Source organism: Anguilla rostrata, chromosome 16 (assembly GCF_018555375.3).
Source record: "Anguilla rostrata isolate EN2019 chromosome 16, ASM1855537v3, whole genome shotgun sequence".
NCBI classification, from domain to species: domain Eukaryota; kingdom Metazoa; phylum Chordata; class Actinopteri; order Anguilliformes; family Anguillidae; genus Anguilla; species Anguilla rostrata.
In genome coordinates, this window is record NC_057948.1 from 35,105,516 (window position 1) to 35,121,668 (window position 16,153).

At 49.6% G+C, this 16,153-nt stretch overlaps 1 protein-coding gene and 2 long non-coding RNA genes across 10 annotated transcripts in view; 2 read left to right on the plus strand and 1 right to left on the minus strand.

Moving 5' to 3' along the window:
* The window catches only part of LOC135242151 (uncharacterized), a 56,119-nt gene that overhangs the window by 4,602 nt on the left and 35,364 nt on the right, over positions 1-16,153 (minus strand). For all 5 annotated transcript variants that reach the window (XR_010326246.1, XR_010326247.1, XR_010326250.1 and 2 more), the window contains exon 2: positions 7,631-7,932. This is a non-coding gene — a long non-coding RNA (uncharacterized LOC135242151). The remainder of the gene's footprint in view (positions 1-7,630; positions 7,933-16,153) is intronic.
* On the plus strand, positions 853-15,465 carry LOC135242148 (nucleosome assembly protein 1-like 4). 4 transcript variants are annotated; one of them, XM_064313090.1, is made up of 15 exons: positions 853-965; positions 2,441-2,485; positions 3,896-3,998; positions 4,250-4,391; positions 5,114-5,200; positions 5,881-6,012; positions 6,514-6,585; positions 6,727-6,866; positions 7,709-7,854; positions 11,528-11,547; positions 11,852-11,971; positions 12,485-12,520; positions 12,635-12,682; positions 13,049-13,078; positions 14,192-15,465. In XM_064313090.1, exons 2-14 carry the CDS (start codon positions 2,461-2,463, stop codon positions 13,052-13,054), a joined length of 1,077 nt encoding a protein of 358 aa, XP_064169160.1. In that variant the 5' UTR covers positions 853-965; positions 2,441-2,460; the 3' UTR covers positions 13,055-13,078; positions 14,192-15,465. The 4 variants fall into 4 exon arrangements, with proteins under 4 accessions (XP_064169160.1, XP_064169157.1, XP_064169159.1 ...); XM_064313087.1 differs by lacking the exon at positions 13,049-13,078; XM_064313089.1 differs by lacking the exon at positions 13,049-13,078 and having other exon boundaries at positions 3,899-3,998.
* On the plus strand, positions 13,085-14,174 carry LOC135242155 (uncharacterized). The gene is made up of 2 exons (XR_010326257.1): positions 13,085-13,263; positions 13,345-14,174. It is a non-coding gene; the product is annotated as an uncharacterized LOC135242155 (long non-coding RNA).

Here is a 16,153-nt window from a genome sequence, read left to right on the forward strand (position 1 = left end):
CACTTAACTGTTTAAGTGTTGTGTTTAGTGTCCCTGGGCCTGCAGAGGGCTTCCGAACTCAAATTCTTGAACACTATCCTGCTCTGTCAAAATGTGCTGAGTCAGACGACAACACCAACAGCCAGACACACATACACTGCCAGTCAAAGGCTGCCCCCCCCCCCCCCCCCTCCCATAGCTAGTGCAGATAGCTTCAACACACACACACACACACTTCTCAAGTCAAAGTTGCACCAGTAAAAATTAATTTATGAGCACTGTGGCTGGTTCATCGTGCTTCATCACCAGAATTGCAAACTGGGGGAAGAGAGGAATAAATCTGGATTAGAGTTAGCTGAATGAACTCTTGAACTACTTGTGGGTGGAAATCTTGGACCCAGATGGACACAAACTTGCACTAAAAGTTTTTTAAATATATTTTTTAATGTAAGTATAACCACATTAGAAATAAATCTAGATTTTAACTGGCCCGTTTGGGCAATATTTTTCGGTAACAAGAAGTGATGGATTGAACGGTTGCTATGTACATAAACACGAGAACGGTAATAAGATACACAAACTAATCTTGATACAATACTGCAGTCTTAAATTTGTAAGAACTTCAACTGCTCCTGAACATTAATTAAATTTTAGTTGTGACTAGTGATCAATGAGGTAAGCAAAGACTCTTTACATTGCAGGTGCTCCATGGTCGGCCTTTCTGCAAAAGATCCACATTTTTGAACATAGTTTAATAGTAAACTTAGCTATTCGTCAGCAAGTGTAGAGCCAAACAATTTGTGGATCAAGATTTGACATTCCACTTTAAACGGGAAGGCAATGGCGTAATGTTTTACTTAAAATTTTCTCAGATTGTCTGGGCGGTCGTGACAGATACGACCAATCAGCAATGGGATTGTTGGAGAGTTCCGCGCTTCGGTGCGGCTCGAAGCGTGAGGACAGGCAGGAAAGCAGCGCTGATTGAGGTAAGACGCAGAAACGAGGAGCGATATATAGCTAAACGATTATGTTCTCACTGCAGTTTTCGGGAAAAAAATGTATTTGTATTTCCAATAAACAGAGTGTCTAATAATGAAATAAATAACTTGTAATCTGTTATTGTCTGAGAAAATGCTGCGTAACATTAGCTAGCTAACATTAGCTTGCCAATTTCGCTGTAGCCAGTTATACAAGACAGTTAGCAAGCTAGCTAGTAGTGTGGGCATTTAACCGAGGGACAAACAGGGGCGCTTGTCACTGGCCGGGCGTATGATAGTGACTTAATTTACTCTAGTTAGCTTGTTAAATAGTTCCGATTAGCACCAGTGTCAGTCAGTCGTCTTGCACCTCTCAGCAGTGGCTAGCCAGTTTGCTACCGTGCCTACTCGTACAGAAAGTGTGGCACCGCCCAAGATTTGTTTATGTGGGCATGAATAGGTGGAGTCCAAGCTTTGGCATAATCCATTCCATTTCACCGACAGAACGCAAGTTACGAGTTGTTAGGCAGACATGTCAAACTATTAAGCTATGTCAAGCCATTTCATAGTACACGTAATGACATCGCTAGTTTGCTCGGTGGCTGGCTAACTGTTGACTGGTGATGGACAAGTTTCTTTTCTCCGCGCAAACAGTACGTTCTTGTATGGCATTGGCTCAGAGGACTTCTCTTGCACAGCTAGAACGAGCACTGGGTGTAAACGCTGAGAAGAGCAACGTACCTTGAAGCTGTAGTGCGTCATTGACTGTTTAGCCAGGAGGCGGTCGGTACTATCGAACGTGCTGTCGTTATTTTGAAAACAAGGCCGGGACTTGAAAGTGGTACGTTAACCGTTAGCCAACCGAAGCTTTAAGACTGACAGCTGGTTCACTTATCTTTAATGATGTTTGGTTGTAAAACCAATTAAATAATTTTATGTATAACGCTAGATGGCAAATTAATCAAGCATAATCTTACTAGGCTGTCAGGTAACTAGCTAATGTTAGCTGGTATAGCCATCCTAGATAACGTTAGCTAATCTACATGGGGAAAGTGACATTACTGCTAAAAACAACGTTTGCTAGATAGATAGAAATTCAGATGGCGAGCTCACATTTAGCTAATGCTAGAAATTCTATCTATTTACAATTGATTAACCGTTCTGTTAGCTTGCAAATGAAAACTGGCTGTCTGAAATTCTAATATGGAAATATTAACTTAACTGACGGTTTTGTGGTGGTTTTGCATAGTCTATAGCTAACTAACACAATTAGCTGACCTAGCTGTCTAGACTAAAGCTGGTCCCTGGCCTAACACTGCTGGAAAGTGTCCTGGAAATTTTGGTTAACACTTACTTACTAACTAGGTAAGCAGGCTGTCAAATTGACTTTGTTTTAACTAGATCAAATAACATTACCTGCATTAGTGCTTTACGTTTGGTGCCTTGTGTGCATGACTCAATACTGCCCATCGCTTCTGTTGCAGACTACGGGGCCTGTTCTATAATGGAGGGAGACCATAAATCCAGAGGTAAATTTTCTTATTCTTTGAGTTGGTTGTTGTAATGAGAAGTATTAGGCTTGCATAGCTAAAAGCTACAAACTACTGTTGTCAGCCTGGACTTGAGTTACAAAGTTTAAAGAAGTATTTGAAGTTGTGGGAGGGTACAGCACCTGTGCTTGGCTGTGCTGATTGAGCAGGTAGGTGGAGCGGGCTTAAGATTGTCCCTCAGGACAAACGGAAAGATGTGAAAGTTCACACAGTTATCAGATTTTACGCTCGAGCGTCCCTCTTCGTTTCTTAATCTTCGTTTCACACCCACTGAAGATGGGCCACATTCCAAGCGTACCATTGCCAAGCAGTTGTTACCTTGAATGAATGCATTTTTGACACTGGAGCGTTTTCAAAGACTCATACGGCATTGTATTATCTCCTCTTCTTCTTATTATTGTTATTAATTTTTTTTGCAATAGTCTTTGTGCTTAAAAGCTTCTAAAATGATCTGTTTGGGTTGATTGCCTCTCAGTATAGCCTCGTGGAGTGTGATTAGGACATTAAATCGATTTAAAATCCGTCATATCCGCTGCGGTGGGAAAAAGGTGTGGTACCTGTAGAGGCAGCGTAAGTAGGTGAGCCGCAAACAGCTCGGCTGTGATCTCGAGCGCTCGCCTGGAGAGCAGAGATGTCCCTGATGCATCTCAGTCCCTCCCTGCAGACAGCGGGTGTTTTTCACAGTGATGCTCGCCTAGAGGATCCCCCCCCCCCCCCCCGTGCTGTTTACGGAAACACTCTGTCTTGTGGGTCCGTCCATATCTTAAGAAAAGTGGCCCTTTCTCCCGTCAGACAGCACACAACCGATCCTGACGTATTAAGTGCGCTGGAGCCAGTTAGGATTTATGCCGCGTATGTGCCCTTTGGTTCTCTGGATGAGGCTCCGTGGCTTTTTCGGTGACCTGCGCCCATCGCAGCCCTGGCAGCAGCTACACCGGGTGTTCTTTCAAAAAATGTCACCAAGCTCCAGATTAGCAGCGCAAGGGGGAAAGCGCTGGGCTCTTCGCAGAGCGGACAGAGAGGGGGTCGGGTCCGCGGTGGCGACAGCTCCAGACTTCGGTGTCCGGCGAGTCGCCAGCGCACCTTGGGCTAAACTCCGCAGAGTTTAGCGGCTCGTCCCCACGGGCGGCGTTCGTTCCCGTGGTGATCGGTTGTAGCGGCGGTGTGGGGGCGTCATGGCGGTAACTGTGGAAGCGCCGCTCTGGGTCCTGGCCTCCGGGCTGCAGAGCGAGTCTGTGGAGGCGCAGCCGCTGTGCGACGCGGGCGGCTCCGGGCGGGACGCGGTGGACGCCGTGCTGGCTCCTGGGCTGTGGGCGTGCTGGTGCGCGGCCGGGGCTCTGCTGGTGTGCTGCTGGTGTGCTGCAGACCGCCTCTCCTGTGTGATAGCAGCAGGAGGAGCCGAGGATCAGATCATGCAGGTGCCCCAGGGACCCATGGGGCTGCAGGACAGACTGGACAGCTCGCCCGTGACCGCCTCCACCACCATAGAGAGGTGAGGGTCTAACCGCCTTTACGCCCGCGTGTTCGCCCTCTCAGACAGAGTCTGTGCAGGAAATGCCCAGCGTGCTGGAATGAAATTGTGTCATTTCCTCATCTCTGAAAATGTCTCTCTGGTCTTGTGTGGGCTGTGCACTTCAGCTGCCAAATGTGCGCGAGCGCGCTAATCCTTGGTATCCTTGTGTGTGTGTGTGTGTGTGTGTGTGTGCGCGCGCGCGTGTGTCCACATGCGTGTGCATTCCTCAGCCTGCCCAAGTCTGTAAAGAGGAGAGTGAACACACTGAAGCAGCTGCAGGTGCAGTGTGCTCATATAGAGGCCAAGTTCTACGAAGAGGTGCACGAGCTGGAGAGGAAGTACGCCGCGCTCTACCAACCGCTGTTTGATAAGGTACGCCCCCCCCCCCCCATCCTCCGTCCCCGTCTCGACCCACTGCCAGAGCAGTGTCGAATTGCCCCCCTGCACTTTGGCCAAGTAAACCCCTGACGCCTGACCTCCTGACTGGGGGGGCCATTCCAGTGCTAAATTCAGCCCCCCGCAAACGATTGTCCAGCTGTTTATCGTCAGAGCTGGTCATTTCCAAAGCTGGGAACAGACCCGCTCCAAGGACCACAGCATACGCAGCACTTGGAGCACGGGTGCAAAACGCCGGTCCTGGACGGGCTAGTCTGTGTGCTGGTTTTTGTTCCAACCAACTTCCGTAGTTTTAGTTTGACTGCTCTGTGACCTGGGCTGGTTATTCCTGTACTTCAGCTCAGTGAAATCTACAGGATACACTTGCTGTCTGTGGCTGTTGCTGGAGTTTATATAAATGTCAGATCATGATGGGATAGAGCTAATCTATTAAGAGGGAAAGTTGGCGCAAAATCCTGAAACAGATTGGCCCTTGTTATGCACCCCAGAGGGAGAGAGAGAGAAAAGTATAAATATTACATTTTTAGTCAAAATGTTCCATGCAAATAAGACATTTCAAATGGAGAACAGTAGAGAGAGGTGGTGTGTGAGTGCATGCAGGAGACTCATGGGTAATGTAGTTTTGGTGTGATGTGTCCATGTGAACTTTTTGCCCTGGTTCCTGATGGACACGCGTGTGCCCGTCTGTCCTGATACAGAGACGGGACGTGGTCTCGGGTGCAGTGGAGCCCACAGACGAGGAGTGCGAGTGGCAGAGTGACAGAGAGGATGAAGAGGAGCTGGCTGTGAGTACCAGCCAGACTCGCCTACACTGTTATTAATGTGTAATAACACTAATCCAGACTCACCTACTGCTGTGTGTTTGGGCTCATGGCTACAGTCTGTTATTAATGCGTAATTACACTAATCCCTCAATGTGGATATATGTCTGTAATCCTGCAGTCAATGGATGAGCGTGTCTGCAGTCCTTTAGTAGTCAGTGGGAGTGAGTGTCTGTTATCCTTTAGTGCTCAGTGGGGGTGAGTGTCTGTAGTTCTTCAGTGGTCAGTGGGGGGTGAGTATCGTAGTTCTTCAGTGGTCAGTGGGGGGTGAGTATCTGTAGTTCTTCAGTGGTCAGTGGGGGTTGAGTATCTTAGTTCTTCAGTGGTCAGTGGGGGGGTGAGTATCTGTAATCCTTTAGTGGTCAGTGGGGGTGAGTGTCTGTAGTCCTTTAGTGGTCAGTGGGGGGTGAGTATCTGTAGTCCTTCAGTGGTCAGTGGGGGGTGAGTATCTGTAGTCCTTCAGTGGTCAGTGGGGGGTGAGTATCTGTAGTCCTTCAGTGGTCAGTGGGGGGTGAGTATCTGTAGTCCTTCAGTGGTCAGTGGGGGGTGAGTATCTGTAGTCCTTCAGTGGTCAGTGGGGGGTGAGTATCTGTAGTCCTTTAGTGGTCAGTGGTGTGAGCGCATGTCCGTTTGTCTCATGGCAGGAGGAGCTGAAGAAGAAGGCCACGGTGGAGGAGAATAAGGAGGCAGCGAGTACTGAGGAGGACCCCAAGGGCATCCCAGAGTTTTGGCTGACCATCTTCAGGAGTGTGGACATGCTCAGTGACATGCTGCAGGTGAGAACACGCTACTGGGGAACACGCGTGTGTTTGTTACGCTTTATGTGCTGTAGGGCCTGTGTTGCCCTGGCTCTAAGTATACTTTTCTGTTATGAGAACATAATTAACTTGATTAGGCATTCTGCTTGTCCTGGACAAGCCATGACGTTGAGACCTGAAAACTCTGACAAGATGGTGCTCTGAGATTTAGACCAGTTATTCCCCATGACATGGGTGGGAAGAGCTCAGTTCTCATTGGGCAAAGAGCTTGTTTGGGGCAGGAGTGACACCTGGAGGGCGCTGGCTGTAAGTGCACTTCTGAGTTCAGCCCCAGAGACAGGGCAGTGCACTCCAGCGGTGCCAGTCTGGTGTTCCCTGGGAAGAGCCTGGTGTTCCCAGGAGGAGGGTGTGGAGTGGAACGGCGACGATCGTGTTCATAGCATCGTGAAAACTGGAGTGTGTGACGTCTGTGTCGTTAGTATGACTGGCTGAAGTGTAGTTCTCTACTAACCTCTCCAGGAACACGATGAGCCAATCCTCAGACACTTACAGGACATAAAAGTGAAGTTTTCAGAGCCTGGGCAGCCAATGGTGAGTGAGATGGAGAACGCCAGCGAATGCTGACTCCAGAATAACGTCTTGCGTTACACAGCGCTGTAGACTAACGCTGCCTCTGGACCTTTCATGGCCTCCGGTCGTACGAACGTGTCGTTTTCCTTTCCTGTTTGACAGAGCTTTACGTTAGAGTTCCTCTTTGAGCCCAACGGCTACTTCAACAACAGCGTCCTGACCAAGGTGTACAAAATGAAGTCCGAGCCGGACCCCAGCGACCCCTTCTCCTTCGAGGGTCCGGAGATCGTGTACTGTGAAGGGTGAGAGCGGGGGGGGGCACAGGGTTCAGGTCTCCATGGTCTCCATTTACATCATGTGACAAGCCAGTCAGGGGTATGACTAGGAATTCTGGGCCCCCTGAACGAATATTGCTCTGAGCCCCCATTTCTTAATTAAACAAATTTCATTTCTTTTTAGCTGTGGGCCCTTAGAATCACCACCACCTTTCACCCCACTAGCCGTGGCCCTGAAACGAGTCATTAGCTTTTTGTTCAAGCTCTAATCTCCTTGCACTGTAAATACTTATAGTCTAGTGCAGTGGTGTCAAACTCGTGCCATGGAGGGCCGTGTGTATGCAGGTTTTCATTCCAGCCTCAGATCTTGATTATATAATTAGTTAAATTATTTGCTGAATTAGGGATGCAGGTTTGTGCACAATGGTAACCCGACGTCTATGGTGACCCGCATTGTCTAAATAAAAATTTTCTTATATTCTGTGCTTCAATGCAGTTAAACGCATATGGCTGAATGAGTAATTGGACTCAATTAAGGCAGCATTAATTGGTTGGAATGAAAACCTGCATACACACGGCCCTCCATGGCAACGAGTTTGACACCACTGGTCTAGTGTATCAAAGGGTCTCAAATCTAGTATTTCTGTGCCTTGATGAACTTCGTCTGCTCATGGTGAACAGAGCAGCTCTTTTTCCTGGGGTTCATTCCCAAACAAATTATTATTTCACACTGAAAACCTCATTGCGAGGTCTAGTGAATTTACGATTCATACGTGTCGAGGCAGTCATACCTGTGTAAGGAGTGAGGTTTGAGAACGCCGCTCCAGGTGACCTGCGAATCCTTGTCTTCCCCCTCTGGCTCCGCCCAGCTGTGACATCGACTGGATCAAAGGCAAGGACGTGACGGTGAAGACCATCAAGAAGAAGCAGAAGCACAAGGGGCGTGGCACCGTCCGGACCATCACCAAGCAAGTGCCCACCGACTCCTTCTTCAACTTCTTCAACCCCATCAAAGGTGTGCACGCACGCGCTCTCTCTCTCTCTCGCTCTTGCTCGCTGTGGGCCTGGTGATGTCACTCCAGGGAAGGAGGCCCTAACACGTCAGAGTACATGGGGAAAATATTCCAGTTATTACCGCTTTGAGATATTGCAATATACCTTCAATGGAAATACATTTTTCATATGTTCCAAGTAGAACATTTACAGGTTAGTGATTTTTTGCATTTTCTTTAGCAAGAGCAATTTACACAGCTTAACATTTGACTCATTTATGCAGACAATCCATTTTTCCCGCTGGATATTCAATGAAGCACTTCCAGATTAAGCACCTTTCTCCGGGATACGAACCCGCAACCTCAGGGATGCGAGTCCTGTTCCCTAACCACTGTGCTACGCTGCCCTCTCTGGGCTGCCACCAGAGCTGGATTCTGACACTTAGTCTAGAACAGGGGTGTCCAGTCTCACCCGAAAAGGGTCGGTGTGGGTGCAGGTTTTCAGCCCAGGACTAAGACGCCTGATTCTGCTAATTAATTCATTCATTAATTAATTTGATGTGGACCTTAAACAAAATTTGATGTCTTGGTGCCGGTCTGAAACAACAACCCGCACTGGCCCTTTTCTGATGAGGTTGGCTGTAGATGATATGCTGCAGTTCAGCCAGCAGGTGGCAGCAGCGCTACATGTACACAGTCTGCCTGGCTCACACGATCCACGCGCCCTTGACTGGCCTTTACCGCTGCTCTCAGACTCCGCTCTGAGCTGCTGTCTTTGGGTCTGGAGGCTCTGTTACAATCTTTCCTCCAGACGTGCACTTTAATCTCAACTGCCTCACTTTGACGTCTAGTTTTCTGTTAGAGTTTCCGAAAAACACAAGGTTTCATAACGCAGGCCGTTTGCTGTGGACTGCAGGTTAATGGCAGACACTGCGGCAGGTGAAGTCTGAAAATGAGTGACCATCATTCTTCTGTTAGCCCAATGCTGGAGACGTTACAGTGGCTAACGTTTTACAGCAAGCAGCGGCTGTTAATAGATCACCTGCTGATGGACAGCGTGAACTTAGCCCAATGTGAACATAACCGTCTGAAAGATGGAAAAACTGATGTTCTCTTAATGGTTGATGGCTCAGTAGGACCTTGTCAGACACATGGGAGCCACAGTGGTGTGGTAAAGACTGGCCTCCCTATCAGAGACGAGGCCGTGTGATGCACACAGTGTTCAGAAAGGAGAACAGAAAGGGAAAGTCAACACAGTGAAGTGGTTCAGAACGGATGGGACAGACTAGTGCTGTAGGTTCAGTTCTTCTCCCGTAACGTGAGAACCAGTCAGTGTGCTTTCACGCGTCACTGTGGGGTGACAAACGCTGACATTGCTCCCTACGTTCCTGCTCTCTGCCTCCATTCACAAACACAACGCTGCACAAATTTCCAAAAAAAAAAAAAAAAAAAAGGCCCCTTGGTATTACACAAAGATGAAATAAATATCAAGTCAGATTCCACCAGTTAGGAGAAAAAAAATCCCTCTCATGCCTGAACAATGGGCGCGCTCTTTGCTCACACCACCGTTTCAAATCTGAGAAGCTCTGATTGGCTGAAACTGAGAGGACAAGCACGCCTGTGCCTCAGCATGGCTTCCCATTGGCTGCTAAGAATAGAACCATAAAAGGCATCAGGTGAAGCCGCGCCGGTGAGCAGTGCCAGTCGTGTCACTGAGTGAGGCAGCACACACCCTCCCTGACACAGGAAGTGGGGTCGCTGGCACTAGTGCCTGCATTCCTGGAACCCATAAAGACCTGGCTCACCTGCAGGGGAATTCCAGCATGCTAACCTGTGCTAGCTGGGATAGAGCAGTCTATGGGAGTTCACTGCTAGCCTGTTAGCTGAGGTAGAGCAGTCTGTGGGTGTTCAGTGCTAGCCTGTTAGCCGGGGTAGAGCAGTCTGTGGGTGTTCAGTGCTAGCCTGTTAGCCGGGGTAGAGCAGTCTGTGGGTGCTCAGTGCTGATTGTGAGACAAGTTGATGAGAACGTGCCTGCATGTGGGAGAGCGGTGCTGGAGTGAGAGAGCAGGGCCCTGGAGGAATGCAGCCCAGCCAGTTCTGTGACTGTGGGAAAGTGGAAGCGATGCCTCTCCGCCCTCTGCCACGCTCACAGGGGTGGGACCGCCACCTCTGCTGGGAAACGATCAGGGCCTGGAACCACAGTGATGTCACGGGCAGGCTCAGCCATGCACCTGCAGACATGAGCCTGCCGCTTTACATCTCTCACAGAGTCACTCCCGCTTTACATCTCTCAGTCACTGCCGCTTTACATCTCTCACAGAGTCACCCCCGCTTTACATCTCTCAGTCACTGCCGCTTTACATCTCTCACAGAGTCACTCCCGCTTTACATCTCTCACAGAGTCACCCCTCATCCTCAGAGTACCCGTTACATCTCTCAGAGTCACTGCCGCTTTACATCTCTCACAGAGTCACCCGCTTTACATCTCTCACAGAGTCACTCCCGCTTTACATCTCTCACAGAGTCACTCCCGCTTTACATCTCTCACAGAGTCACTCCCGCTTTACATCTCTCACAGAGTCACCACCGCTTTACATCTCTCACAGAGTCACCCCGCTTTACATCTCTCACAGAGTCACCCCGCTTTACATCTCTCACAGTCACTCCCGCTTTACATCTCTCACAGTCACTCCCGCTTTACATCTCTCACAGTCACCCCCGCTTTACATCTCGCACAGAGTCACCCCGCTTTACATCTCTCACAGAGTCACCCCGCTTTACATCTCTCACAGAGTCACTCCCGCTTTACATCTCTCACAGTCACCCGCTTTACATCTCTACACAGTCACCCCGCTTTACATCTCTCACAGTCACCCCGCTTTACATCTCCACAGTCACCCCTACTCCAGTCCCGCTTTACATCTCTCACAGAGTCACCCCGCTTTACATCTCTCACAGAGTCACCCCCGCTTTACATCTCTCACAGAGTCACCCCCGCTTTACATCTCTCACAGTCACCCCCGCTTTACATCTCTCACAGAGTCACTCCCGCTTTACATCTCTCACAGAGTCACCCCCGCTTTACATCTCTCACAGTCACCCCGCTTTACATCTCTCACAGTCACCCCCGCTTTACATCTCTCACAGAGTCATTCCTGCTTTACATCTCTCACAGAGTCACCCCCGCTTTACATCTCTCACAGAGTCACTCCCGCTTTACATCTCTCACAGAGTCACCGCCACTGTACGTCACTCAGAGACCTACAGCCATTCAACATCCACGGGCACATTGTCAAAGATGTCAAAAACTATTTGCAGATACCCATTATTGAATTAACCTGGTTTACTGTGCCTTATAGTTTTTACTAGTATGTGAAAACCATAATTAAATAGAGCCTTTAATTGCATGCACGTTCCATCTACTTTTTTTGCTTATCTACTTGTAAATATTAATTACCTGAAGTATTAAGTACACTAATTAAATGTTGGTGTACTGAATTATGAAGAATGCCAGTTTGAGCCAAACTGATTCATTTGTGAGACAGAATGTTCTAGTCCTTTACAGAGGACTGCAAAACTCAGGCTGTAGGTGCGCTGTGGATGTGATGTCAGAGACAGTGCTGGCTTGAGCTCTCTCATTGTTCATGATGAGAAATTCTGCTCAATAACACTGATATTTATCCTTCTATCTTTCAGTTTCCCCTGATGGAGAGCTGGTGAGTTACTGTGCGTGCTAAAGTAGAAAGATTGGTTAGTTTAACAGAACTACAGACAAGCTTAGTAAACCTCTCCCAGTACTGTCACCGTTGTATGTAAAGCTTTGGAGATTCATGCAGATAAACAAGATAAACGCAGGTTCGTCCGTCTCAGGTTCTTTGGCAGTGTGTGTGTGGTGGTGTTATTGTACCATTTTAGTCTGTAGACAGGATGCCAGATGTTCCCTCCTGTTCTGATGCTCTTAAATGGCGTATTGGGGCCCACACTGTTGAGTAACGTGCTTTCATGTTGATCTGACCTCAGGATGAAGACTCGGAGTTCACCTTAGCCACTGATTTTGAGATCGGCCATTTCTTCCGTGAGCGGATAGTGCCCAGAGCTGTTCTCTACTTCACAGGCGAGGCACTGGAGGATGATGAGAGTGTACGTTACTGCTCCTCTGTTACATTATATTACATAGTTATTACACTGCAATATGGTTTACGTTACCGCTCCTCTGTTACATTATTACATGGTTATTACATAGTTGTTACACTGCAATATGGTTTACGTTACTGCTCTTCTGTTAAATTATATTACACAGTTATTACACTAAAATATGGATAATGTACTGCTTTTCTGTTACATTATATTACACGGTTATAACACTAAAATATGGAAAACGTACAGTTGTTCTGTTACATTATATTACCTAAGTGAGTGTAGTTTATGTAAACCCCTGCCCTGCAGCAGACTGCATCATATCACGTGTGAAAGTTTAGCTGCTGCTGGTGAGCAGTTTGACTGGCTGTGTATCAGTATTGAGTAAGCGGGGGTAAGTGGGGGTAAGCGGGAGCTGCAGGCCGGTCCATTCTGAGCTGCCTGTCTGACGGCCAGTACAGGGGACCACACATGCAGGCGTGCGGCCTGTTCACGTGTCCTTCCCTTTCCCTGCAGTTTGAGGAAGAGGAGCTGGAGGAAGGAGAGGAAGAGGTGAGTGCAGCGTTCCTGTACCACACGCAAAGGGTGTAGTTACCCAACCTGGACAGTGGGGGTGCTGCTTTGGGAGAAACTGACCTTTTATTTTTGTTGTTGTTGTGTAAACAGGACCATGAAGAAGATGGTGATGAAGATGAGGGAGATTATGAGCCCAAGGTCAGTTCTCAGTTCACAGAGCACTGACACGAGCCCACAGGGTGCTACCTCATGGTAGAGGGTTAAGTCATGCTATGTTGTGTGTGTTAATGCAGGTCCCGCTTTACAATGGAGAAACCTTTAGTTTTAGCCATTCCCCTTGACTGGCTGACAATGTGCACCAAGTCTTAAAGGCCTGACTGTTGATGACTGTGCCACAGACCAGACTAAAGGCCTGACCGTTTAAGACCGTGCCAGGGACCAGACTAAAGGCCTGACCGTTTATTACCGTGCCACACTCCAGGGTTGCAGCTGTACTTTCTGTCCGTTATCTTGGTTTTTTGATTATGATTGACATTGTTTTTCCCGCCTCTCCTCCCATTACAGGCGTAATTCATTCACTCCATGCGTTTATAGGTAAGGGGGCAAAGCCGGTACCTCTCAGCTGAGCTGCTTACTGTCTGTAGCTCCTTTCCTCTCTTCCTCCCTCTCACTAGCTAATTAAGGCTAGCGTGCACACAGTCGCACTGGTTCAGGAGCAGGCTAATCTCCTGTAGGTTCAGGTGCAGGCTAATTTCCTGTAGGTTCAGGTGCAGGCTAAGGTCCTGTAGGTTCAGGTGCAGGCTAAGCTCCTGTAGGTTCAGGTGCAGGCTAATCTCATGTAGGTTCAGAAGCAGACTAAGTTCCTGTAGGTGTCTCTCTCTCTCTGTCTGTGGGTTATTGGCTCATCTCTCACCCTTCTGCTGTAGCTCAGAGCTGGGCCGCTCTCAGCCAGGGCTCCTGACCCCAGAACCCAGGGCAGGTGTGTGTACCCAGCAGACCCCAAACTGGCTCTGCCCTCTCAGCTGGCCCACATTAGCCCTGTGCCAACTGGCTCTGTGCTGTCAGCTAGCCCACATTAGTCCTGTGCCAACTGGCTCTGTGCTGTCAGCTAGCCCACAATAGCCCTGTGCTAACTGGCTCTGTGCTGTCAGCTAGCCCACATTAGCCCTGTGCTAACTGGCTCTGTGCTGTCAGCTAGCCCACATTAGCCCTGTGCTAACTGGCTCTGCACTTTCAGTTAGCCCACATTAGCCCTGTGCTAACTGGCTTTCTGCTGTCAGCTAGCCCACATTAGCCCTGTGCTAACGGGCTCTGTGCTCTCAGCTAGCCCACATTAGCCCTGTGCTAACGGTCTCTGTGCTCTCAGCTAGCCCACATTAGCCCTGTGCTAACGGTCTCTGTGCTCTCAGCTAGCCCACATTAGCCCTGTGCTAACGGGCTCTGTGCTCTCAGCTAGCCCACATTAGCCTGGTGCTAACTCATTGCCCCTCTTCTACCAGCTGGACACAATAGGGTGTGTCAGGTCACCAAGGCCCCCCCCAATTTGCCCTTCTCTCTCTCCCTCTCGTTTGTTGTCTTTGGTGGAATGCGCTCATCTCTCGGCTTTTTTAACACTCTCCCCTTCTTCCTTCCCTTCCTCCTTCTCTCCCTCCCTCCTTCCCTCTCTCCCTCCTCTCACTGCTGTTCTTTTCTCTCTCCTTTCTGCAGAAAGAAGAGCCCCAGCCAGCCGAGTGCAAACAACAGTAGAGCGGAGATCTCACACCCCCCCTCCATCCCCCCCCTCCCGCTAGTCCAGTCAGCACGCCTCAGGCCTGCTGTGCCAGACCCCGTTTCACTTTCACACAGACAGGAAGAGCGGCTCTCAAATGCATGCCCGCGTTTCGCCCCAGTCCTCTGATCATTCTCTAGCCGATTACCTGGAACAGTGAGCCCAGCACTGTCAGAATGAAAATGGGTTGCCAGACTCAGCCACGTTTTGGCCCCTCCCCCTTCCCCCCCCCTGGTCATAGGAACGTCACAAGCGAATCCGACTAAAGCTTTTACTCAGGGTTTTTTACGCCATGAAAACAGTGTGTGAAAGTCTAACGCAAAACCGTTCAGAACTTTTGTGCGATATTGGGGTTGCCTATTTAACCAGTTTTTTTTTTTGTTTGTTTTTTTTTTGTCAAACAAAAATCTTTTTAAGTAAGTTTCACTTATTCAGAAGTTATTTATTAGTTTATTTTGTTTGTGTGTACTGGTTCTGTGTACAGTAGCTTGATGGAGCTGTGTGATAGTTTCCGCGGTGGAAACCCTGCCCTTGTCCACAGCCCCTCCCGAGCTGTAGGCCTACTGCGCCAGCACTCGCTTAATAAATCAAAATGTGTTCATTGCCAAATGGAGTCTTACGACTGAAAGTCACTCAAAATGGCTGCTGTGCCGTCAGTTCTCTTGCGTCCCGACAGCAGAATGCTACGCAGTGGAAACCACGGCGACGGCGCGTTCTCTCGCTGTTCCCTCACCGCCGGCTTCGCGGGAGCAGCGTGCCGGAGCGCCACGTCGTGAACCACGGCTAGCGGCTGCCGGGCTCCACCAATCAGACAGCCAGAAAGAGTTCTAACCACGCCCCCTTTCCGCGAGAAGAGCAGCTGTCCATCCCCGCCGCTGCTGCTTTTGTTTCCAGAACCCCCCGAGCTCCTCTCTCGAGTCCCGCACAACCGTAACCATGACAGCAGGCGGTTAACGGGCGTTTCTGACGCTCAGGCGGGGGTACCCCGCCATCGAGCCCCGCCATCGAGCTGTGGGAACGGACCCCGCGCCAAGCTGCTGCAGTAAGAGCACACGTCTGAGCGTTCGAAAGGTGGGCCTCCGTTTCGTGACCGTGAACAGACTCGGCCAGAAGCTACAGCACCTCTGCAGGCAGCGAGGAAGAGCAGCAGATCAGTTTTACTCACTTTGTACAGAACAGTTAGGATATTCTATTAAAGGTTGTGCAACATGAACACCTGTCTCCTGTGCCTGTGTGTCTGGAGAGCGGTCACTGGAAGCTACGTCTGTCTGGGTTATATTATGCAGTGCAGTCTCTCACGTTTTGGAGTTGACTTGTGTCATCAGGACCAGTATGCAGGAGAAGAGGTCCATGGCCTCACTGGGCTTTGCTGCTCGTTAAAACTACAGCCTTCAGATTTATCAGCGGACTTCATCTCGCAGCGACGGTGGTGTTTTTTGCATGAGGAAGCAAGTGAGAAATCTGCCAGCATGTGCTGGTTGCGAGCGACTTCAGCTACGCGCACTGCGCTCGGCATGCTGGGAATGTGGAGCATGTGGAGGGAAGTGCTGGTGGAGCGCGCTCCGCACACGCCCGTCGGATGTTTAGGCTGGCCTGCGCGGAATCCGTCTGGATTCTTTCCCCAGGACCGCGCTGAGGGCGGATAACCGGCTGACCACGGCTCCCCGCCGGGGACAAACACGCGGAGCTGCGTCTCCCGTTTTCCACAGGTAACCAGGAAGGCATTTCACCGCAGGAGGAGGAAGTGCTCCTGGCACAGAGCCCTGGGGGTCTGCTGCCTCTCAGCGCGACTCAGCGCTTCACTGAACTACAGCAGCCGCCTGTCCTGGTTTGTTTCGTCCTGCCTGGTTACGGATTTTAAGGTTTAAAAAGCCCTGTCACTTCCCAGGCTGTGGGTTATG

What these genes read in the sequence shown, in the direction of transcription:
- LOC135242148 (XM_064313088.1), top strand. Translation starts at nt 2,461, where the DNA reads ATGGAGGGAGACCATAAATCCAGAG. An exon ending in GCCTCCACCACCATAGAGAG is followed by an intron (nt 3,999 to 4,249) that starts GTGAGGGTCTAA and finishes TGCATTCCTCAG; the next exon opens with CCTGCCCAAGTCTGTAAAGA. An exon ending in ACCAACCGCTGTTTGATAAG is followed by an intron (nt 4,392 to 5,113) that starts GTACGCCCCCCC and finishes GTCCTGATACAG; the next exon opens with AGACGGGACGTGGTCTCGGG.